This window comes from Rhinoraja longicauda, chromosome 30 (assembly GCF_053455715.1).
Source record: "Rhinoraja longicauda isolate Sanriku21f chromosome 30, sRhiLon1.1, whole genome shotgun sequence".
NCBI classification, from domain to species: Eukaryota; Metazoa; Chordata; class Chondrichthyes; order Rajiformes; family Arhynchobatidae; genus Rhinoraja; species Rhinoraja longicauda.
In genome coordinates, this window is record NC_135982.1 from 18,657,872 (window position 1) to 18,682,033 (window position 24,162).

Here is a 24,162-nt window from a genome sequence, read left to right on the forward strand (position 1 = left end):
TTCCTTCAAAGGCCAGTTACTAAAGCATTTGTTAAAGCACAAACATACCCTTGGAGAAGGTAGCCTGACAGGTGGTGCAGGAGAAGGTTGTGGTGTTGGAGACCACTTTGGCTTTCCAGCAGTTTGGTGTTGTAGTTTGGAATTTGCCTGAGGTATGTCTTGCAGATGGACTTTATCAGATAGCTGATTGGATTCCACTTCCAGAACTTTCTGTTCCTGCTGAAGCCGACTGGGGTGATCCATTGGTTCAAGAGGAAACTCAGGAAGCTTTCGAATCTGGACAGTAAAAGCATGATTGATGCATAAAATGTTATCAAATCTGGAGTCATTTGTTAAAATGTGGTTACTTTCTTAACCATAAAAAAACATAATATTAAATTAGATGCCTTTGACCAACTAATTAAATTGCAGGGTAAGCAAATAACCAAAGGACAGAAATGCTCAACGTTAATTATCCTGATTCTTAAAGTGTGATCCCATTCATTGTACAACCAGCTCAGAAAACGGACAGGAAATGCCAAAGAAGGAACAAAAGCATAAACCATACATTAAAATAATGTTCCTTACTTTCAGAATTATCCTACTCCAATTTCATAGCCAATTAAATGATTTTAGAGTGTTGTTACTGCCACAATACAGAAAATACATCAAATTAAACATGACGCTCAGGAATTTCCTGAAATAACAAATTGGAGAACTAGTTGAAAAAAAACAAAATGTTTTTAGATGTGGTGATAAGACAAGATTAATCAATGATTTCACATTCAGCGCAGCAGTGGGAAACCTGGGTCTTAAACCACATAAAGGAATTGCAAAAGCACGAGTCAGACTAATATGGACTGGGAAAATATAGTAGAGATATGATAGAAAAACAATGACGGGAAAAAGATACACCCTATTGATGAATAAAAAAGACTTGAAGGCAAGAAAGAGACAATAGCAAACCAAAGGGGTCTGAATCATTCGGAAATAAAAAACCTCTGCTGTTGCAAGGTTTTGTATTAGGCCAAAGTGGGAAAATATGACACAACAGCAAATAATAGATATTAAAGCTAATTCTAAAGAAAAAAAAGTTAAAGTTTCTGCATAAAAAGAGAATAGACACTTAGAGAATGACCCTGGGGAAATAAGGTTTGAGATGAACCCTGAACTTTTTTTTCCCATCTGAATTCACAATAGAAAAACAGTAGAAAGCGCTCACCATTTTTCCTTTATTTTCCTGTTCATTTCCTTTACCAAAAAAAACCAGTAGGAAAATTGAGTCGATATCAGTTTGAATGACAAACAAGCTTAAGGAGCCAATTTACATGCCAGAAAAGGTATTGGCAAAATTTGAAATACTTTGTGAGCAAAATTTATACTGACCATTCCCATGTCTAAAAGGTTATGTAGCTCCAATTGCTTGTAAACTTTCATCCTGTAATCATCCATTTGCAGTTTCTTCTGCTTTGCCAGATCATAGTCCTCTTTCTCTATTGCACATCGTTTTTCCACCTCATAACATCCTAGACGTTCGCCTACCTGAACAAAACAATTACTTGAAAATTTTAAAAACCGACATTTCTAAAAATAATTTTCCCAAGTCATAAAATTATTTCCACATGAAACAATAAAAGTTAAGGATCGTGCAATAATTTTTAAAACATTTTTATCAAATGTAACAATTTCAGGTTCTAATTTCTCCAAAGGAGTTCTAATTACAGGTCATTGACCCAAAATCCAAACTCTATTTTTCTTCTAAAGGCTGTGTGCTTTACAGCAAAATCCAACTTCCTTTTCAAACATTCATCTTTCTATAATTACTCACTACCTGATCTAACAGTTTTGAGAGTATGTAACACTAAAGGTAATGGTGCATGGAAGCAAATGATTAGAGCTGAATTACAATCCACAAAAATAAGGTAACATTGTGCTGAAAGACTGTCTTCATCTATATTTGTAGCTTATAAAACAAAAGTAAAGATCTGTACTTTAAGCCAAGAAAAAATACTGAAGAAAGGTAACAGTCGGGTGATCTGGTTATTTTATTTTTATTTTGCTGTTTGTAACATCTTGATTTTGATTTTTGAGGAGACAATGAAGGTGATTGATGAGGCAGTGGATGTTATCTACATAGACTTTCTTTTTGGCTTGAAAAGTATCTTGGATAATAATTATGGCCACATTATGGACTAATTTTTGTTATCCCAATAACACAATTCAATAAAATCTACCCTGCAAGATACATAAATGATGGTATCCACGGTGGAACTTTAGTTCAGGCAGTCTTTTTGCTCTCAGATGCATTGCTCCCAACTTCCTAAAACAAATACAATGGGACTGCAAGAACTTACTGGAAATAAAACTTCAATCTGATACAGCCTGAAAAATTTAACAAAGCCATCATCACCAAGACGCATTCGCACAGCAGCATTAGGCAATTAAAGATTTAAAAGGACATCACTGAAGTTCTTCGTGAAAAAACAATAAATATAGTAAGGCAGGTTATTAGGTAGTTTGTAAGGATCATCCTCATAGATATTCAGTGTAGTGAGAACATTTCAGAGTACATAGCTTAGGCTACTAATGCACACGTCATTAGATGGAATGATAAAAATATGGGAAATACAAGAGGAACATAAAAATCTTAAGATTGTAGAAATGAGAAAGAACGACGCAAGGAACTTTCCATGTCCATGGGAAGGTGGCAGAGCTACTCAGTTTAACATTTCTGGAATGAGAACACCATAATACTCAATTATACTAGATTATGTGTTCAAGTTTGAGAATGAACATAAACCTATCATTCAGATTATTTCAAGAGTAGACAAAGTTTACACCCAGAGAGGTAGAGCTACTGCCTTACAGCGCCAGAAACCCGGGTTCGATCCTGGCTACGGGTGCTGTCTGTTCAGAGTTTGTACTTTCTCTCCGTGACCTATGTGGATTTTCTCCGAGATCTTCGGTTTCCTCCCACACTCCAAGGCTGTAGGTTAATTGGCTTGGTATAAATGTAAAATTGTCCCTAGTGTGTGTAGAATAGTGTTAGTGTGCAGGGATCGCTGGTCGGTGTGGACTCGGTGGGCCGGTTTCCGCACTGCATCTCTACATTAAACGAAGCTGATCAAAACATGTGATTAGTGTAGATCGATACTTGATGATCTGCACTGACATGATGGGCCAAAGGGCTGCCTCTATCCCTCTGAAGCTTACCTTAATTTAAAATCCATTTCAATGCAACATACAGATAATTAATGAAAATCATTCTCATTAAGTTGATTTTTGAATATTACCACAGTAGAATCAGAATACCATTCCCAGGCACATTTGCAACATCACACATTTTCTCGAACCAATACATATACATGCATTTCAGTAATAAACCTTTCAGATAAACACAAGATTTTGCAGAACCTGGATTGCCTTTATATTCACTGACCAGACAATTCATGTTGAAAAAGCAATTAAAAATCTTAATGTTTAATATGCAAATCAAAATAGACATTGATGTAATTACTCCACAGATTTAGCACAATATCTGAATATTACATTTTACCTTCTGAAGATCAGCGATAGCTTGTTTAAGTTTCTTTGCAAAATCATAGCGCTCATGCTTAACTGCTTCATGTTTTTCTTCATCTAATTTACGTATTATTTGGGCCACCTCAGGATCTTGGTACATATCAAAGGCTAGATCATCCAAGGGCGAGATGACCTCTGACTTACTGAAAACAAGTAATGGTAACATGAATAAATTATACTTTTAAACTGTTTATGAAGATTTATCCCATTAAAAAAATATAACATGTTGCTGTTGTTCAAAGTTGAAGTGTTGCAACTCAGTCATAGTTGACCGTCATAGGTAATGCTGCAAATCTGATTCCGAACTTTAACATGGATTGTTAACTGATTATTGAACAAAAAACAAACAGCAGGAAAACCCGATCTTTCTCAGTTTGGTAGACTGTGACAAATGGGGTATACAGTGGAGGTCTTTGTGGAGTTTTTCCTGCTTTTTGTTCTCCCTGTGACTGCATGGGTCTCCTTTGGGTGCTTGGGTTTCCTCTCACATCCCAAAGATGTACTGGTTTGTAGGTTAACTCGTTCTGTAAACTGCCCCCAGTGTGTTGGGAGTGGTTGAGTAATTGATCAGCATGGACTCGGTAGGCTGAAGGGCCTGTTTCCATGCTGTATCTCTAAAACTAAAACATTTGGGGCCAAATATAATACTGCCATGTTTGGTAATGGAATGAAAAGTAGTAAGAGATGGGATAATGCTAATGTTCAAAGTAACCAATGTGTACTTGTACACAGGTAACTGAAAGGCAACACATAGGTGCAACATGCAATTAAGGTGACAAATTGTATATTGGCTTATTACAAGAGGATCTGAGTATGAGAATAAAGATCTCTGACTGTAATTACACAGGGTCCTACACCTGGAACACTGTACTGTTCTGGCCTCCTTACCTTAATGAGGATAGACTGGTCACAGAAGGAATGTATTGGATTAGAATGCATTGGATTAGAACAGTGGTTTTGCTGCACAAGATTTGAACAGACTACACCTCTTCCAGAGTTTGAAGAAACCTCATCAAAACATGCAAAATCCTTAAAGCATTTACAAGGCTGTCTGCACACAAGATATTTTGCTGTTTAAATACACAACTACTTACCCAATGTAAGTTCCATCAAGTGCTGGATCATCTGGGCTACATCCAAGGTAATGATCAATCAATTTGTCTTTAGTGGGCTACAAGAAGAAAAAAAAGTTTTCCTTGAATTAGATTTGTACTTGCTCCACAAGCCTGCACAGCTTTCTGCCAGGCACACTCACTTCCTTTCGCATTACAAAGATGTGCTCGTCGATTAATTTGCTACTTTAAAGTTATCACTTGGATATGTAGGAGGGAAAATTTCGACAGGGGAAGCTGGGCATGAGAGAATATTTTCCATGATACCATGGGAATAAGATGAATAGATGGGACAGCTATGCTGAGAATCCACAAGCTGAATAGCCTCCTCTATTATCGTAAGTACAGGTAGTTCTGCTCTCACATGACAGTTATGTTCATAAGTTACCCCGCATATAAAAACATGTTATAAAACAAATGAGTCAATGGGGATGAAGGGGGTTGGGGCTACAGAGATTCAGACTGGCAATAAAGTTATTTTGCCTCAGGTTTTACAAAAATAATGGGGTTTTTTAATAAGTAAAATTCATTAAGGTAAGCTAAAATATTAAAGACTCTGTTACATTGTTGAATTGAGTATCATTGAACAAGTGCCAAAAGAAGAGATTGCTTGTCAATTTCAATGTCCACCCGCTGTGAAACTAGCAGCCTAGATTCTTGAGACAATAAGATTATTGGGGCTAGGTTACAATTTTTTCTCTCAGGACTGTTGTCGCCCCACCCCCAGGACAGTGTTTTTCTGCTTGCTAATTTCCATGGTAACATTAAGTTGTTCTCCAGTTTCCGACTGAAACCACGTTACAACCAGTCAGGCATAATGCAAATAGTGCTTCCTAATTCATCTATCACATTATTTTCATTTCACAATGTGGAAACACGTCATGGCAGAAAAGATTTTAATTTTTTTCTTGGATTTTCAAATGACATTCAAAAATATGCGGGGGAAGGGAAGAGGACTCAAGGATGATGATAGAACCAAAAAAAGAGAAGATAGATTATCTATTTACAGAACAGAATACTAACTCAAGGTGCAAAACAAAAATTATGTCAATGAAAGAAAGAAAAATGTAATGCATCAATCTGGATATTTTATAAGTAAGATGGTGATATTCAGAAGAATTTAAGTCAGATTGTATATGTAATATAGCTAACTTGCAAGTATTGCAAGCAAATAAAGCAGCCAATTGTACACTGGCCTTTAATACTAGAATAATGAAACTTAGAAAGGGCTTTTCTCAAAATCACATTTGGTATAAAGAATTTTCCTCCACTTCCAAACTAATATACATTTGCCCTGAAGGCAGAGCAAAGAATCACATGAATTACTCAAAGATTAGGTGAGCTTACAGGATGGGATCAAAGGTGTCCTCACTGAAGTGCAAGTCTTTGAGAGTTCTGTGTAGGAAAGAATGAAATTGAGTGTGGCAAAACTGAATTATTTGTTCTATTTACTATGGCTGTGAGCAAAACCTAATGCATATCAATGTTGATGGAGTGATGATTTCTGGATATTTCAGCAGAAATTCTTACTTCTGTCTCATTAATTCTTATAGACCATGCATTGAAATTAAGAGATTCCAGGGATATGGACATTGGACGGCAGAGTGGAATGAAAGCCAATGAGTAGGTATGACTTAGATGGTACAACAGACATGTGGGAGAGTGCAGTGGTGGAGGTGGAGGCAGAAATGCACACCTAGAAAAAAAACAAATAATATCGGACATCAATCATGCAGGTAGAACTGTTCCAAAATCAGTTGGATTTACAGAAAAATCATGAAAACAGCACCTCCGGCATTACTCCTCTACTCTTACAACAAATGCAGTGTATCACCTCACATTTTAAATAGTTTCAACTTTAGCAACTGAAATGTGGATACACTTTTATTCACCATACATGTCAGATATCACAACAGTATAGTTGGTAAAGCTAGTACTTTAGTAGATCAGAGTTCACTCCTAACCTCCACTGCTTTCTATGTGGAGTTTATATGTACTCCCCATGATCTTGCGGCTTGGCCACTGTAAACCATCACTTTGTGTGGTTAGGTGGCAGAAGCCAGTTAGGGAGAATACATGGAAATAGTGTGGGAATATAGCAAATAGGTGCTCTATGGTTGGTGCAGACACATGAATGCAAAGAGCCTATCTCCGTGCTGTCTGACTGGCAATTGGAGCCACTCATCCATGCAAGTGGTGACCATTAGAAAATGTTCCTGGGATGCCTTGTAAATGACAAAAAGGCATCTGGTAACCAGCAATGAGTAAATTGTCAGTATGCTTTTACAGATAATTATTGGATACCTCGGGTCATGTTTTTGACTACTGGTGATATCCTTCCTCACAATAGTCAGCCCTGAGCCTGTTCCAATAACTCTACTTTTCATAACTATTGCAACCAAATGAAAATAAATACAAATAACTAAAAAAAAAAAAATGCCTATCAGTTCTTATTACACGCTCCTGGAAACTGCTTTAACTGTATCTCTGCCTGTATCCAACAAACAAGCCAATTTCCCCCCACTCAACAGCATTTTGCCAGATGCATTGTTTACATTGTACAAATACAGTTGCCTGTATTTCTCTTTTTCAGCATCATCATGTTATCACCATCCCTGCAATGAGGTTATAACTATGCCAGCTGTAAATTAAGGACGAAGTATGGAAATAACATTTCTACTCACCGTTATACAAATCTCCTTGTAATCCACTGGATCTCCAAGGATATTTACAGCCACTAATGCTACCTAAAATTAAAACATATTTAGATGAGTAAATAGATAAATATGGCATCTTGAGCTGCGATACACATTTGTCATTTTGGTTTCCAAGACAGTATGCATTTACCATGGTGGTGCAGCACAGACTTACAAGATTCATTGCTGACATTTAAGAAGGACCAAAGATTCATAATTTGATCAAAATTGATCTGGCTTACACTCATTGGAATTTAGCAGAATGCAGAAGCCTGTCATTAAAAAAAAAATGTGTGAAAGGCTGGGAGGGAAATGCCAAGATGCTGCTTCCACAAATGGAAGGACCTCAAGAGAAGGTATCCATCTTTTAGGACTGAGATGAGAAATAACCTATTTACAAAGGAATGTCATTGATCTTTGAAATTCTCTGTCCAAAAGCTTATGGGTGATCGGTAATGGAGTATAAACAAGACCGTAAAAATCCTCAGACACCAAGAGAATCAAGTAATTTTGGGAATCAGGCAAGAAAGTGGACATAACTACACAATTAACCATTATCATTTAATGGCATAACAATACCAAGGGACTGTGTAGCCTTCACCCTGTTCCATATCCAAAATGTTCTTTTATAACTCAGGAGAAAACTACTAACATAAACCTTATGTTAGCAAAATAAAAGGTAAGGAGTAAAGTAGCTTTGCATGTTTTGCAATGCTATCACTCAACTTCAAATGCAGGAAATTTTCTAGAGCTTTACGATCCATTATTCTGCATCTTGAATATGATATTTATGCACAAATGCGTTTACATGTTTGAAAATCCATCATTTAAGTCAAGAGTTCAGTAAAAATGACTGATTTAATCTAACCCAAATCAGTGTATCAACTTGCAGATGGCTAAGATGGAGACAAAATGAGATAGAAATTGATCTCCTTGACTATATGCTAGCCTATTTGTAAATTAAAACAAGAGATGCTGTAAATCTGAAATTACAAATGGAAAATGTTAGGTCAGGCAGCATTTGTGGATAGATGACATTAACATGCTAGATTGATTACCTTTCCATTAGTACTAGGGAAGTTAGAAATTAAAAATGTTATGTTATAGAGACGGGAAAGGCCAGAGTCACCATTATCACAGTCGTCATTATCACCAACTTTCCAAGACAGAGTGACAAGTAGTGCTGCTGCCAGGTGACGGGGTGTAAAAGGCTTGTTTGTCACGGCTGAGCTGTTTGACATAGATGTAATTACGAGGTTATAATGAGAGAGGAAAAATACTAGTCATAGACAGAAAAACCACAGTGAGCACCAGACACCAATCTTCCCATTCACCATTCTGAGGGAACCACCCACCAATTTCCTGGTTCATTATTCTACACCTACTTTTCACTACATATTTTCATACAAAATCACTGAAAAACTGACTGAAAGTTTTTCCTCATCTCCGTTCTAAATGGCCTACCCCTTATTCTTAAACTGCGGCCCCTGGTTCTGGACTCTCCCAATGTTGGGGGAGTCCAGAACCAGGGACCATAGTTTAAGAATAAGGGGTAGGCCATTTAGAACAGACATGAGGAAAAATGTTTTCAGTCAGAAAGTTGTAAATCTGTGGAATTCTCTGCCTCAAGAGGCCAATTCTCTGGATGCTTTCAAGAGAGAGCAAGATAGAGCTCAAAGATAGTGGAGCCAGGGGGTATGGGGAGAAGGCAGGAACAGGGAATTGATTGTGAATGATCAGCCATGAGTACATTGAATGGTGGTGCTGGCTCAAAGGGCTGAATGGCCTACTCCTGCACCTATTGTCTATCAGGAGGGACAACTGCTCTTCTCTGCCCACCACACAGGGACTCAAACCAGTCCTCTGAGAGAAGCAGCAATTCACATGTACTCCTGATTTACTGTAACAAATACAGTCCTAAATGGTGTTTCCTGAAAAAACAGCTTTCCAGTTTTGGTCGGTTCTGATAAAAAGTAAACAACTTTAATTTTAACTCCATATTTTCCCTTCCATAGGTTGCAGCATAAAGCATTATAAAGAAATCAAGGAGTTGCAGTCAGGTGTTTTGGGTATCGACTCCACAGCTCTGCCAGCATTCACTATTTTTATTTCAGAATTACAACCTTTCCCATGAGTCAATCTTAAGTGTGAAATAAAAAATTCTGAAAACCACAACTTGATTTAGATCCCTTACTGCTGAGGTTGCTGAGAATGAATTGTCAAGTTCAGTAAGGCTTGCCCAAATGTTTTGAACTGCATTTTGGTGGCATTAAATCTAATTAATAATTTGAGGGAAAGTGTACAAAATATTAGCAGAGAAAGGCATTGCAAGCAAATGTTATGTCAGTCATTAAAGATGTTTTTTCGTGCTAGACAGCATTTATATCCAAGTGAAACTAAGGAAAACTATGACATTTTACAATTTAGTCATCCTTGGCATTATATATTGCTCAATTATTATTTGACTCCACACTTTTTCCAAGTTCTTCAAATGTTGACAGTGTTTAAGTTTGGTCACACCCAGTATTACCATGTAAATACTACTTCAGAAACTCGACATCACTTGGTTGACAGTTGTATGAATGTAGCTTAGTAACTCGTGCCTCCACCTGTTCAATACATTAATCACTCCTAAACAAATGACTGAACATTATTAAAATGTATACAGATATTATGGGGCTGCTTGGATACAATCACAATAACACTTTCTCTCACAACATAACAAAAGTACATTAGTAGAGAATTCTTAAGTGACTAAAGTCTAAACCAATTAAAAGTAGTAGAATAAAATAGATTTCAAATTGCCGTTATCAGCACATGCATGATTCCACTGCAAAACAAAATAAGAAATTTCTCCCACAGAGTTAACTGCTGTCTGCTGATTTCCACCGTTAAAATCTGTTTAAATAATCAAAAACCAACAAAGAAAATATTCAGCAAAGATTTGGCAATAAGAAAATAGCTGCCTTGGGCATCTCACTGCCATCACCACCTTATCCTTAAAGAAGTTCATTCACTAAAACAATTCCTTGTGACAATGCATCGTTAAATAGCTCCAATTACACTACCAACTCTCAAATAACCGGACCATTCACATTGATCCTGGGTCAATACTGGCTTACAGATTGAGTAAGTGGCTGATTTGCCACACTGCAAATCTCCAAGGCAACACTTGTATACTTATCGGAAGAAAGGTGCAACTTTAGCAAGATCTTTTCCTCCCCCTAATAACCCACTCAATTTCATCTAGTATGCCATGCTGTCCTTTCTCCTCGATAGTTAAAATTGGAATGGAACTAGCTAGGTCCATATACTTAACAGTAGCTCCTGGTCCTGGAAAGAAACTATCCTCAGTTTATTTTCATCAATTTTCTAATCCATGCATTTCATAAACAACAAACATTTATAGACACGGAATTGGCTTTGACATATGCCTTTTAAGATTCCTAGATTTATATTGTTTGCATTCTATTGTGTCAATAAAATATTATAATCAAGATGCTTCACGTTTTGAATTTGTCACATTTTCAACTAAAATTTCATACAACAAACCCATCATCTTCAAATTTGACCACACGGTCTGCCACTTTAATGATTGCAACTCACTGCTTAGCCCCTCAAACCAAACCACAATGACAATCATTGAATCCAATTTGTTTTTTAATTCTTAGAAATTAATTTTATACTTGCACCTCCTTAAATTTGGTAAATTTCTATTGCATTTTGTCCATGCATTTGTCATTTCCAGAATTATCTGAATTGATCTTTCCATACCAAATATTTAAACCCCAACATTCAAACTTTTATCACAAACCAAATGAAACAAGCCCACCCAATTATTCCACCCACCACTCCCCCTCTTTGGAGTGAATGTCTGCATTATCACCACATGCAATATTCATGTTCAAAATTTCCTCATTCACATTTTTTGAGCATCTTAATTCTTCTATTGGTCAAATTAAGACTCCATAACTATTATTACAATGTCGAGGGATTTTATTTTCCCCAATTGATTGTGTTCATGCCATCAGGAAATTATTGTTTTTAAAAAAGGGCATTCATGGGGCGGCACGGTAGCGCAGCGGTAGAGTTGCTGCTTTACAGCGAATGCAGCGCCGGAGACTCAGGTTCGATCCTGACTACGGGTGCTGCACTGTAAGGAGTTTGTACGATCTCCCCGTGACCTGCGTGGGTTTTCTCCGAGATCTTCGGTTTCCTCCCACATTCCAAAGACGTACAGGTATGTAGGTTAATTGGCTGGGTAAATGTTAAAAAAAATTGTCCCTAGTGGGTGTAGGATAGTGTTAATGTACGGGGATCGCTGGGCGGCACGGACTTGGTGGGCCGAAAAGGCCTGTTTCCGGCTGTATATATATATGATATGATATGATGATAACACAACAGCTTCATTTTGATTATTATTTTAGGCCAAGTTAATTTGACAAATCACTGACTTTGGAGAATAATATCAGTTATCTTAGCGACACTAACCTGCTGTCGAGGAAAAAAAGCCATATATAGGAGATAGCAAGTTGTAGGCACAAACAATTATATTTTCAGATTCATACAGAAACATTTGTTTGAATGTAGAAGACTTAAATTAACTTGCATTCAAACAGTTCCTACCAATACCATGGAAATGGCCTTGAAATTGCTTCATCCTACATTAAAAGAAAATTGTGCTGGAGAATTGAAAAATCAGTTGCAGATTAATTAAATGAAGTCTTTGCATCTTGAGTTTTGAGTTGACCTCCCCAATGCATTACAAGTTCTCACTGTGAAAACATGAGAAATACCAGTTGCTATAAAAGCCAGCTGCTAAGATTGCAGGCACAAGTCTAAATGTTGACAAGTGCAAAAATTAGCAATAGATCATAAAGTGTACTGAATTGAAACAGAAAAAGCAAAGTTTTAATATCATTAAAGTGTACTAAAGCAATTTCTAGGCTAATTGGTTGAACGATAAATAATGGCCAGACCACCCCAGCTGTACGGCATGGGTCTGTTTCTGTGCCGTTTGACTCCATGACTCTATATAAACAAAAGGAGAAAGGAAACAGGGAAAATTCTTGGGCTGCAATAGAGTTGCTGCCTTACAGCGATTGCAGCGCCGGAGACTCAGGTTCGATCCTGACTATGGGCGCCGTCTGTACGGAGTTTGTACGTTCTCTCCGTGACCTGCGTGGGTTTTCTCCGAGATCTTCGGTTTCCTCCCACACTCCAAAGGCGTACAGGTATGTAGGTTAATTGACTGGGTAAATGTAAAAATTGTCCCTAGTGTGTGTAGGACAGTGTTAATGTGCGGGGATCGCTGGGCGGCGCGGACTCGATGGGCCGAAGGGCCTGTTTCCGCGCTGTATCTCTAAATCTCAAAAAATCTTTTTAAAAAAGACTTCAAATATTATTACAAATACATTTATACAATGTGCATAAAATTAAGATGATTACCTGGTTATACAAGTTGTATCTATTGACATGATTTTTATGGAATGTTAATTTTAGGTATTTCCCAACGGCATCAACGTGAACAGACTTAAGTTCTCGTGCTTTGAACCCCGTTTTCTGATTATCCGACAGAGAAACATACCTGTATAAGTAAATTAAAATAAATGTGAATCGCCATTTGAAATAGATAAAATTCAGCACTTTAGAACATTTCCAACTTGCAGCTGGACAGCAACATTTCAAGCAGCTCCACATTTAAATCCAGACTGCACATTGAAATTAAGGAGAACACACACCCACAAAAATAAATGAGATAAGAGGTTGCCTTTTCCCTTTTGGAATACTGATGTCACCAATTTTAAAACAGATAGCAAGTTATTTTCCCTCACTTATGATACATGGCTATTTGGTCCATGCTAGCTGCCAGTAGAGCAATCTCATCGGCTTCTTTACCCTCTCTTCCCATTTCTTGGCAAGTTATTCTCTCTGCCATGCTCATCAACTTCCCTTTATTTTGCTAGTTATCTACATTTGGTGCGATTTACAAAACACAAGTAACCTATCAATACTCCTTTGAGGTGTGGGAAAAACTGCTGCAATCATGAGACCTGTAAATTTTGGATAAACACTTGTCAGGATCACAAATTAGGATCATGGGAAGGCAGCAACACTAACTGCAATGTCACTGACTTTAAAACTGTTTTCCTCAAAGGCCAATAAAAGCAGTCATTTAAAAAATATATTTAACAGGCAGAGATACATCAATTTCAATGAGCAAGGAGGTGACAAGTTCCTGCAGGTAAATTTGAATTCAAACAGAGGTTATAATCAGATCAGGCACAATGTTATTAAGTGGTAGAGTAGGATCAAAAAGTAAAGTGGCTCTCTTTTACCTTAATTCATGTTTGCATCACATTACTATTTCACATGTATTCAACTTACTTAAATAGTTATTGAATGCTCCTGATTGGAGACTTTAAAAAGTGTTCAAAAGCAAAAAGTTGCCAAGGGTTACCAGGGCACTTTTAGGGAGCAAGAGCTCGGCACGCACAAGAGGTTAGCTTACTTCTCAGAGCCAGGTCTACATCACACGATGCATCTTGGGTGCAAAAGGTTGCACCATACTTTTCAGCTTTATTCCTATTGCAAGCTATTATTGAAATAATCAGTGGAAAACATACTTGTATATCCAATTAAAAACACTGGACTGCAAATAAGAATTGACACTAAGGGCTGGAGTAATTCAGCAGGTCAGGTAGCATCTCTGAAGAGCATGAATGGGTGATTTGGATTGTAGAGGGCGCGGGAAAGAACGCCGGAAGTGAGGAAGGGCAGGATGAAGGTTGACACATAATAGGTTGATACAGGTTGAGGGTTTTGGGCGCTTGTGATTTTATTGTATCAAAAGACTCTCCCCACCTGTATCAACCTATTGCCTGCCATGCTTTATCCAGCCTCTCTTCCAGCCTTCTCTCCCAACTCCCCCACCCCTTTAATCAATTTGAACAAGGGTTCCGACACAAAACGTCACCTCCCCATCTTCTCCAGAGATGCCGCCTGACTCAGTTGCTCCATCACTTTGTGTCTTCTTTTATAAACAAGCATCTGCAGTTCCTTGTTTCTGCAAATAAGTAATGGCATTCCAAGAGTTCCCCATTCACTTCACTTAATGAAAGATTCAGAGAAAATTATTTGTACAAAGTCCTGTAGTTAAAAGACAATGCGTTCATGTAAAATGTTTGCTTTCCAAATGAAAATGTAGAGCTGGATCAAGTTTCCCTTTTACCATTTGGGCAGAATATGTTAAATTTCTTCAACTGCTTTTCTCTGTATGGCTCCCATTAATGAATATTCAACCAGTACATTTAGTCTGCAATCATTGCCTTTTCAATCTTTCTGTTTTTAAATTTTCACCACACTAGGTGGCAGCATACTTATTTGCAACCATTTTAAAATCTGTTTGTCTGTCATTCAGCCATACCCAAGTCTACGGAATCGGTCCACATGTTGAGACCCAAAATGATCTGGAAGACTTTCACTGATGTAAAATTCAATTTTTGTAGAAATCAAGTACTGATGCGCAAGTAACTGAAGTTTGCGAATCCTACAACGTTCCACCATTTGCAGGACAATCTCCTGTGGGTAGAGGCAGAACCTAAACAAACAAAAAATAAACAGAAGTCAGATAATAAATACACAAGTGTGACCAGCGTGATTCAAAGGGGATCTATATCCCAAAATTATATTGCTCAAGTCAATTTCTAATTAACTCCAAATCTGGCGGTGTGCGTTTTCACACTTCTATACCTTTTGCCTGATGGGAGAGGGGAGAAGACGTGGCCAGAGTGCGGCTCGATCTTGATTATGCTGCTGGCCTTGCCGAGGCAATGCAAGGTATAAATATAGTCAATAGAAGGGAGGTTGGTTTGTGTGATGGTCTGGGCTGCGTCCACAATTCGCTGCAACTTCATGTGGTCTTGGATGGAGCTGTTCCCAAACCAAGCTGTGATGCAAACTAATATGATGCTTTCTATGATACATTTGTAGAAATTGGTGATAGTTCTAGGGGACATGCCAAACTTCCTCAGCCTTCTAAGGAAGGGTGTTTTCTTTGCTGTTGCTTTAATATGGTTGGTCCAGGAGAAGTTGTTGATGATATTGACTCTCTACATTTGCTCACGATCGCTACATAGATGCCTTCATCTAATTGGGATTGGCTAACCTATTGGTTGGAAACAACTGCAACTCATTCAGCAAAGCATTGTGTGGCTCTAACACCCAACGCAACTTGATCTTGTCACAAGGGCAAGCCAGTTCAAGTTTTACATGATAAACCTGAGAAACACTTAGAAAGTTGGCAAAGGCACACTCAGCTTTGCTCAAATATCAGTATTTCTAAACAATTCTTATAGTCAGCATTTAAAATCTTAAAGAAAATTAAACCACCTACAGGCAATAAATGTATTTCTACCTTTCTTGCCTACAGCCCTGACAATCTCCATTGAAATCAAAATGCTCTAATTTCCTTCCCCAGCTCTTGGCTTTGGGGAATTAAAGCAAGTTAAAGTTCCACTGCTGTGGAGACCAACTGGTAAATCACTGGACTGGCAGTTCTGCCAACAACTTCAAGACTTTAGCATTCATGAAAAATGCCAAACTGATGGCAGACTGAGAATTAAGTAACTGTTAAAGATTCTCAGCAGTTTCTCTAACTCAAACATAAATCAGTATTGGAATTAATAGCAATATTTTGATCTTTCTTACCTCGGAGACCGCCAGCCATTAACTGTTGGTGCATGCACCATCAGTTCATTTGAATTATAGCCATCTTCGTGGCCACTTGAGCTTATCGCAACAAATCCAATTTTATGGGGCATTCTGGAGTTAAACTGTAATCAGACAAAAAAAAAAAAATGAATGTACTGCACAGTGTGTACACATTCAACACATAAGATAGTGAAGATGGTTAACTTTTATCAATATTTTTAGTAATATTGTATCACTCAAAAAATTGATATCATCAACATCTAAAAACACTAAATTATAAAGCACTTAAAGAAGTGCAAGCATATTTGTTAAATTGCAAATATTTTAAATCGGCATTGAGACAAGTTTTTAAGTCTCATCTAATTTGATTCAGTAGTCACTGCAACAAAAAGGGACAGTCACTGTTTAAAAACATTAACATCTGATAGATTCTAGAAAGATTTATTTTCAAATGTGCATGCATAGTTGATGTTTCATGACATTTTAATATTCTATGCTTTTTTCAAGAGAGTTAGATTTAGCTCTTAGGGCGAAGGGAATCAAGGAATATGGGGAAAAAGCCAGAACGGGGTACAGATTTTGGATGATCAGTCATGATCAGATTGAATGGCAGTGCTGGCTCGAAGGGCCTGGGGGGAGGGACTCAAATACAGATAGCTAATAGGCAGTGTGTGAGGCAGGAGGCAGAGAAGGGAAACACTCAGGCCCAACATGTAGGAGAGAAAGAAGTGAAAAGAAATAAACTGAGAATAAGAGGTGATGGGTCCCTTAAATGTGTATATTTTAATGCTAGCATTGTAAGAAAGGTGGATGAGCTTAGAGCCTGGATTGACATCTGGAAGTATGATGTTGTGGCAATCAGTGAAACGTGGTTGCAGGATGGTTGCGATTGGCAATTAAATATTCCAGGATTTCATTGCTTGAGATGTGATAGAATCGGAGGGGCAAGAGGTGGAGGTGTTGCATTGCTTGTCAGGGAAGATATCACAGCAGTGCTCTGGCAGGATAGATTTGAAGGCTCGACTAGGGAGGCTGTTTGGGTGGAATTCAGAAATGAGAAAGGCTTAGCAACACTTATTGGGGTGTATTATAGACCGCCAAATGGGGAACGAGAATTGGAAGAGCAAATATGTAAGGAGATAGCAGATATTAGTAGTAAGCACAGAGTAGTGATTGTGGGTGATTTCAATTTTCCACACATAGACTGGGAATCACATTCTGTAAAAGTGCTGGATGGTTTGGAGTTTGTAAAATGTGTGCAGGATAGTTTTTTGCAGCAATACGTAGAGGTACATACCAGAGAAGGGGCAGTGTTGGACCTCCTGTTAGGAAATGAGACGGGTCAGGTGACGGAGGTATGTGTTGAGGAGCACTTTGGGTCCAGTGATCACAATGCCATTAGTTTCAATATAATTATGGAGAAGGTCAGAACTGGACGTTAAGGGTTGAGATTTTGGATTGGAGAAAGGCTAACTTTGAGGAGATGAGAAAGGATTTAAAAGGAGTGAAATGGGACATTTTGTTTTATGAGAAGGATATAATAGAGAAATGGAGGACATTTAAAGGTGAAATTTTGAGAGTACAGAGTCTTTATGTCCCTGTTCGGTGGAAAGGAAAGAATAATAAGTTGAAAGAGCCGTGGTTTTCTAGGGAAATTGGACACGGTTCGGAAAAAGAGGGAGATATACAATAAATATAAGCGGCAGGAAGTAAATAAGGTTCTTGAGGAATATAAAGAATGTAAAAGGAATCTTAAGAAGGAAATTAGAAAAGCAAAAAAAAGATACGAGGTTGCTTTGGCAAGTAATGTAAAAGTAAACCCCAAGGGTTTCTACAGATATGTCAATAGCAAAAGGATAGCGAGGGACAAAATTGGTCCATTGGAGAGTCAGAGTGGACAGCTATGTGCTGAGCCGGAAGAAATGGGGGAGATATTAAACAATTTCTTTTCTTCGGTATTCACCAAGAAGGATATTGAATTATGCGAGGTAAGCGAAACAAGTAGAGTAGTGATGGAAACCATGAGGATCAAAGAAGAGGAGGTACGGACACTTTTAAAAAATATAAAAGTGGATAAGTCTCCAGGTCCTGACAGGATATTCCCTAGGACATTGAGGGAAGTTAGTGCTGAAATAGCAGGGGCTATGACGGAAATATTTCAAACGTCATTAGAAACGGGGATGGTGCCGGAAGATTGGCGCATTGCGCATGTTGTGCCCTTGTTTAAAAAAGGTTCTAAAAGTAAACCTAGCAATTATAGACCTGTTAGTTTGACGTCTGTGGTGGGAAAATTAATGGAAAAGATACTTAGGGACAATATATATAAACATATGGATAAACAAGGCCTGATTAGAAACAGTCAACATGGATTTGTGCGTGGAAGGTCATGTTTGACTAATCTTCTTGAATTTTTTGAAGAGGTTACCAAGGAAATTGATGAGGGCAAGGCTGTGGATGTTGTCTATATGGACTTCAGTAAGGCATTTGACAAAGTTCCACATGGAAGGTTGATTAAGAAGGTTAAATCGTTGGGTATTAATAGTGAAGTTGCAAGATGGATTCAACAATGGCTGAATGGGAGATACCAGAGGGTAGTGGTTGACAACTGTATGTCAGGTTGGAGGCCAGTGTCTAGTGGAGTACCCCAAGGATCTGTGTTGGGTCCGCTGTTGTTTGTCATTTACATCAATGATCTGGATGATGGTGTGGCAAATTGGATTAGTAAGTATGCAGATGATACTAAGATAGGTGGTGTAGTTAATAATGAAGTAGATTTTCAAAGTCTACAGAGAGACTTGGGCCTTTTGGAAGGGTGGGCTGAAAGATGGCAGATGGAGTTTAATGCTGTTAAGTGTGAGTGCTGCATTTTGGTAGGACAAATCAAAATAGGACGTACAGGGTAAATGGTAGAGAATTGAGGAATGCAGTGGAATAGAGGGATCTGGGAATAACTGTGCATTGTTATAAAATAAAAATAAAAATGCTTATTATTGTTCCCTGAAGGTGGAATCTCATGTGGATAGGGTGGTGAAGAAGGCGTTTGGTATGCTTGCCTTTGTAAATCAGAGCATCGAATATAGAAGTTGGGACGTAATGTTAAAATTGTACAAGGCATTGGTAAGGCCGAATCTGGAATATGGTGTGCAGTTCTGGTCGCCAAATTATAGGAAGGATGTCAACAAAATAGAGAGTACAGAGGAGATTTACTAGAATGTTGCCTGGGTTTCAGCACTTAAGCTACAGAGATTGAACAGGTTGGGTATTTATTCTTTGGAGCGCAGAAGGTTAAGGGGGGACTTGATAGAGGTTTTTTAAATTTTAAGAGGGACGGACAGAGTTGACGTGGGTAAGCTTTTCCCTTTGAGAGTGGGGAAGATTCAAACAAGGGGACATAACTTCAGAATTAAGGGACAAAAGTTTAGGGGTAACATGAGGGGTAACTTTTTTACTCAGATGGTTGTGGCTTTATGGAATGAGCTTCCGGTGGAAGTGGTGGAGGCAGGCTCGATTTTATTATTTAAGAGTAAATTAGATAGGTATATGGATGGGAAGGGATTGGAGGGTTATGGTCTGAGAGCAGGTAGATGGGACTAGGTCGGAGAAAGTGTTCGGCATGGACTAGAAGGGCCAAACAGGCCTGTTTCCGTGCTGTAATTGTTATATGGTTATAATATGGCATACTCCTGCACCTATTTTCTATGTTTCTATGCACATAATATGCACAATATGGAACAAATTATGAAGTCTACCAAAATGAGAAGCTCTGAAAATTATCTCTGAAAGAAAGCTAACCAATAGGCAACGGGTGGAAGACCACTTCAACACCACGGACACCAGAAGCATGTGGCAGGGTGTCAGGGACATCACTGGCTACAAGAGCAGCCCTGCCTGCCCCCACAGCGATATGGCACTGACCAACGAGCTTAACACCTTCTTTGCCCCCTTTGAAACTGGCAAAACCACCTTGAGTGAAAGAACCCCAGCCGAGGCGGTGGGACAGGTCTTGCAACTGAACACACAGGAGGTACAACGCGCTCTGCAAAGGGTCAACCCACGCAAGGCTGCAGGACCGGATGGAGTTCAAGGAAGGGTACTGAAGGACTGTGCTGAACAGCTGGCGGAGGTATTCACCAGGATCTTTAACCTAACATTATCTCTAGCTACGGTCCCCAAGTGCCTGAAGTCGGCTATCATAGTTCCGGTGCCGAAAAAAGCAAAGATCTCCAACCTGAACGACTACCGCCCGGTTGCCCTAACGCCGATAGTCATGAAGTGCTTTGACAGGCTGGTCCTCTCACACATCAAATCCAGCATCCCTGACTCACTGGACCCACATCAATTTGCATACAGGGGAAATAGATCCAGAGGACGCCATCTCTCTGGCTCTTCACACTGTCCTGACTCACCTAGAGACAGGGCACGTACGTGAGGATGCTATTCATAGACTATAGCTCCGCCTTCAACACGGTCATCCCCACCAAGCTCATCACCAAACTCCACCAGCTAGGCCTCAGCTCGTCATTATGTGACTGGATCCTGGACTTCCTGCTGGAACGACCGCAGGCAGTGAGAATGGGCCCGCACCTGTCCTCCACTATCACCGTGAGTACCGGCACTCCACAGGGCTGTGTTCTGAGCCCCATGCTCTACTCCCTATTCACACACGACTGTGTTCCTGCATTCGACACCAACACCATTGTCAAGTTTGCAGACGACACAACGGTGATCGGGCTTATCACCAACGGGGATGAAACAAACTATAGAGCGGAGGTGCAGAACCTGGCGGACTGGTGCTCGGATAACAACCTGTCCCTAAATACCACCAAGACCAAGGAGCTGATCATCAACTTCCGTAGGTCACATAACGGGGAATATGCCCCAATCTCGATCAACGGGGACAGTGTGGAGAGAGTGTCCAGCTTCAAGTTTCTGGGCACTCACATTTCGGGGGACCCAACATGGTCCAATAACACTGCTGCGCTGGTCAAGAAGGCACAACAAAGACTGTTCTACTTAAGAACACTGAAAAAGTCTGGTCTACCCCAACAGCTGCTGACGACCTTCTACCGCTGCACCATAGAGAGCATCCTAACGCATGGCATCCCTGTGTGGTACTTCTCAGCTGCACGGAGGCAGAAAGGAAAGCTCTACAGCGGGTAGTCCATAGAGCTCAGAGGGCCATCGGAACACAGCTACCAGACTTGGAGGGCATCTACAACACACGATGCCTCAGAAAAGCCACCAGCATCCACAAAGACTCTTCACACCCCTGCAACAGTCTGTTCGAACTCCTTCCATCGGGCAGACGATACAAGGCCTTCTACGCCCGCACCTCCAGACTCAGGAACAGCTTCATCCCCAGGGCCATAGCTGCTATGAACCGGTCCTGCTGAGCCGGATGGCCACAGCGCATAGATCAACTTGCACTTTACCCTGTCTAAAAAACTGTTACAATTGTTTCGTTTCGTTGGGTTGCTGTTAATTACTTAAATTATTGCATCGTATGGGAGGCGCATTCCCAGTCTCATTGTACCCTTGGGTACAATGACAATAAAGATATATTGTATTGTATTGTAGTAGATTTTTTATTTTGGATACGTCATGTTTCTAACTTATTTTTAGTTAATTTGGAATCTTTTGGATCACTCAGAGTCGAAACCTGCATGTGCTTTTACTCTGACCTTTGAAATTAAGCTGGGAATTGCATGCTACTTTTGGTTCAATCGATGTGTTTATAGAGAATGGTTTGGTTTTTGACATGTTAAATTTAACTAATATTCTGAGCATTGTGATGTAGCTAAAATATATTTCTGTGATGCAAAACCGTTCACAAATTCCTCTCCTCTGACGCTGGCAACCTCAACATCCTCATCCTACTTGACCTCAGCGCCACCTTTGACACCATAAATCACTCCATTCTCCTCACCCGACTTGAAACCTCCTTTAACATCACCGGCACAGCCCTATCCTGGATCAAATCTCACCTCTCCGACAGGCACCAGTTCATCTCCATTAACAACTGTAAATCCCCCACCGCTCCCCTCCCCCAAGGTGTCCCCCAAGGCTCAGTCCTTGGCCCCCTCCTCTTCATCCTCTACCTGTTCCCCCTTGGTCAATTAATCCGCCGTCATGGTCTCAACTTCCACTGCTTCGCCGATGATATCCAGCTCCTCATCTCCAAGTCAATCTCCACCACCACACACTCTACGCTGACAAACTACATCACTGAAATAAAATCTTGGCTTCAATCAAATTTCCTCAAACTCAACTGCAACAAATCTGAAATCATCATCATTGGTCCAAAAACGCTCACCAAATCCACCCAAAACTTCATCCTCAATATTGATGGTCTCCCAGTATCCACCTCCCCTCACATCCGGAATCTTGGAATCATCTTTGATCAAACCCTCTCCTTCGACAAACACATCACAAAGACAGCCTTCTTCCACCTCAAAAACATCGCCCGTCTCCGTCCATCCCTCTCCTCCACAGCTGCAGAAACCCTCATCCACGCCTTCATCACCTCCCGTCTGGACTATTGGGACAGCCTCCTCTATGGCTCACCCTCAAAAATCATCAGTAAACTTCAATATTCAAAACTCCGCTGCCCGTCTACTCACCCACTCCCCGATCCGTGACCATATCACCCCCGTCCTTTACAAGCTCCACTGGCTCCCCATCCCCCAGAGAATCCAGTACAAAATCCTCATGACCTACAAAGCCCTCCATAACCTGGCCCCATCCTACCCGACTGACCTCCTCCACAGGCACACTCCCACCTGCACGCTCCGCTGCTGCCAACCTTCTGTCCCCCCCCCCCCCCCCCCCATCCGGACCAAACTCAGATCCTGGGGGGACAGGGCTTTCTCCATCGCTGCTCCCACCCTCTGGAACTCACTACCCCAAACCGTCAGAGACTCCTCCTCACTCACCACATTCAAAACATCACTGAAGTCTCACCTGTTCAGCACTGCCTTCAACCACTGACCGTCACCTCACCTTCTGTCTCCTTTTTCTGTTCGTTTACTTATTTATCTATTTATTTTCTTCTCTATGTTCTAGTAATCCCTGTAAAGCGTCTTTGAGTGTTTGAAAAGCGCTATATAAATGTAATGCATTATTATTATTATTATTAATATGGTGATATGGACTTATTTTAAAAGCACTATATTTTTAAATATTTAAATTAACAGGACAAATCCTGTGTGTACACATTCAACATATAAGATAGTGAAGATCGTTAACTTTTATCAACAAAAGTTTAAACTCACAAAACAGACATGTTCCCTGCAAAGGTTATGCAAAAGAATTCAGGACATAATGATGTATTCCTTGGCACTACAATTTTGCATTGCAACTGTTTCAGAACCACCAAAAATAAATTAAACTCAATAAGCTATGGGATAGCAACACTAAAAACCACACAAGCAAAGCTTGACAGGGATCCAAGCAGAAAGACCAAAGGGAGAAACCATCAACCAGATTGATCAAATGATAAAATAGTCAAGCCCTTTGCACACAATGAAATCAATACACATGCATATTACCTTTCAACATCTGGCAAAATGACCTCTGGCAGCAAGCCGTCTTATCGTTTTGCACTTGCAGGAGTGCTGCCTAAAAACAAAAAAATCAAATTTTAATATCTTCTTCTCTAGCTGGCTGGAAAATTCAGTTGCTACATAATTTATTTACCCATTTCAAAGTTATTAAAGTGGTACAGAAAACATTTGAACTGAACACAAAGTGTACCAAAAAAACCCCACATAGGACCACTTCCACAATCATCTCCTACAGGCAATGAGAATTACAATATACAATTCAATGCAGTTCCAACAGATTCTGCCATTCGTCCAAACAATGTGAACCAAAAGTCAATCTGTAAATCCTTAGCCATGCATTTGGTCGTTCTATCTGCCTATTTCTACACTTATTACCATGTGGCACAGGAAGCAATCCTGAGATTACTATCCTGCAGGTTCATTTACTACCCAACTCCCCAAATTCTCTTAGTAGGACCTTATCTTTCATCTTACCTGTGTCATTGGTACCAAGGTGGAGAATGACGCCTGTCTGTAGCT

At 39.6% G+C, this 24,162-nt stretch overlaps 1 protein-coding gene across 10 annotated transcripts in view; it reads right to left on the reverse strand.

Moving 5' to 3' along the window:
* Positions 1–24,162, reverse strand: part of LOC144607991 (centrosomal protein of 104 kDa-like) — an 85,076-nt gene that overhangs the window by 56,671 nt on the left and 4,243 nt on the right. For 7 of the 10 annotated variants that reach the window (XR_013549158.1, XM_078425186.1, XM_078425188.1 and 4 more), the window contains exons 2-10: positions 23,629–23,698; positions 16,079–16,203; positions 14,796–14,969; positions 12,818–12,956; positions 7,358–7,420; positions 4,656–4,732; positions 3,536–3,704; positions 1,366–1,521; positions 49–276 (exon numbers count right to left, since the gene is read on the reverse strand). Coding sequence is in view for 9 of the 10 variants with exons in the window: in XM_078425186.1 (XP_078281312.1) it covers positions 49–276; positions 1,366–1,521; positions 3,536–3,704; positions 4,656–4,732; positions 7,358–7,420; positions 12,818–12,956; positions 14,796–14,969; positions 16,079–16,191 (1,119 nt within the window). In the remaining variant the exon portion in view is untranslated. Of the gene's footprint in view, positions 1–48; positions 277–1,365; positions 1,522–3,535; positions 3,705–4,655; positions 4,733–6,020; positions 6,047–7,357; positions 7,421–12,817; positions 12,957–14,795; positions 14,970–16,078; positions 16,204–23,628; positions 23,699–24,162 lie in introns of those variants that run through there. The other 3 variants (XM_078425187.1, XM_078425189.1, XM_078425194.1) reach the window with 3 other exon arrangements.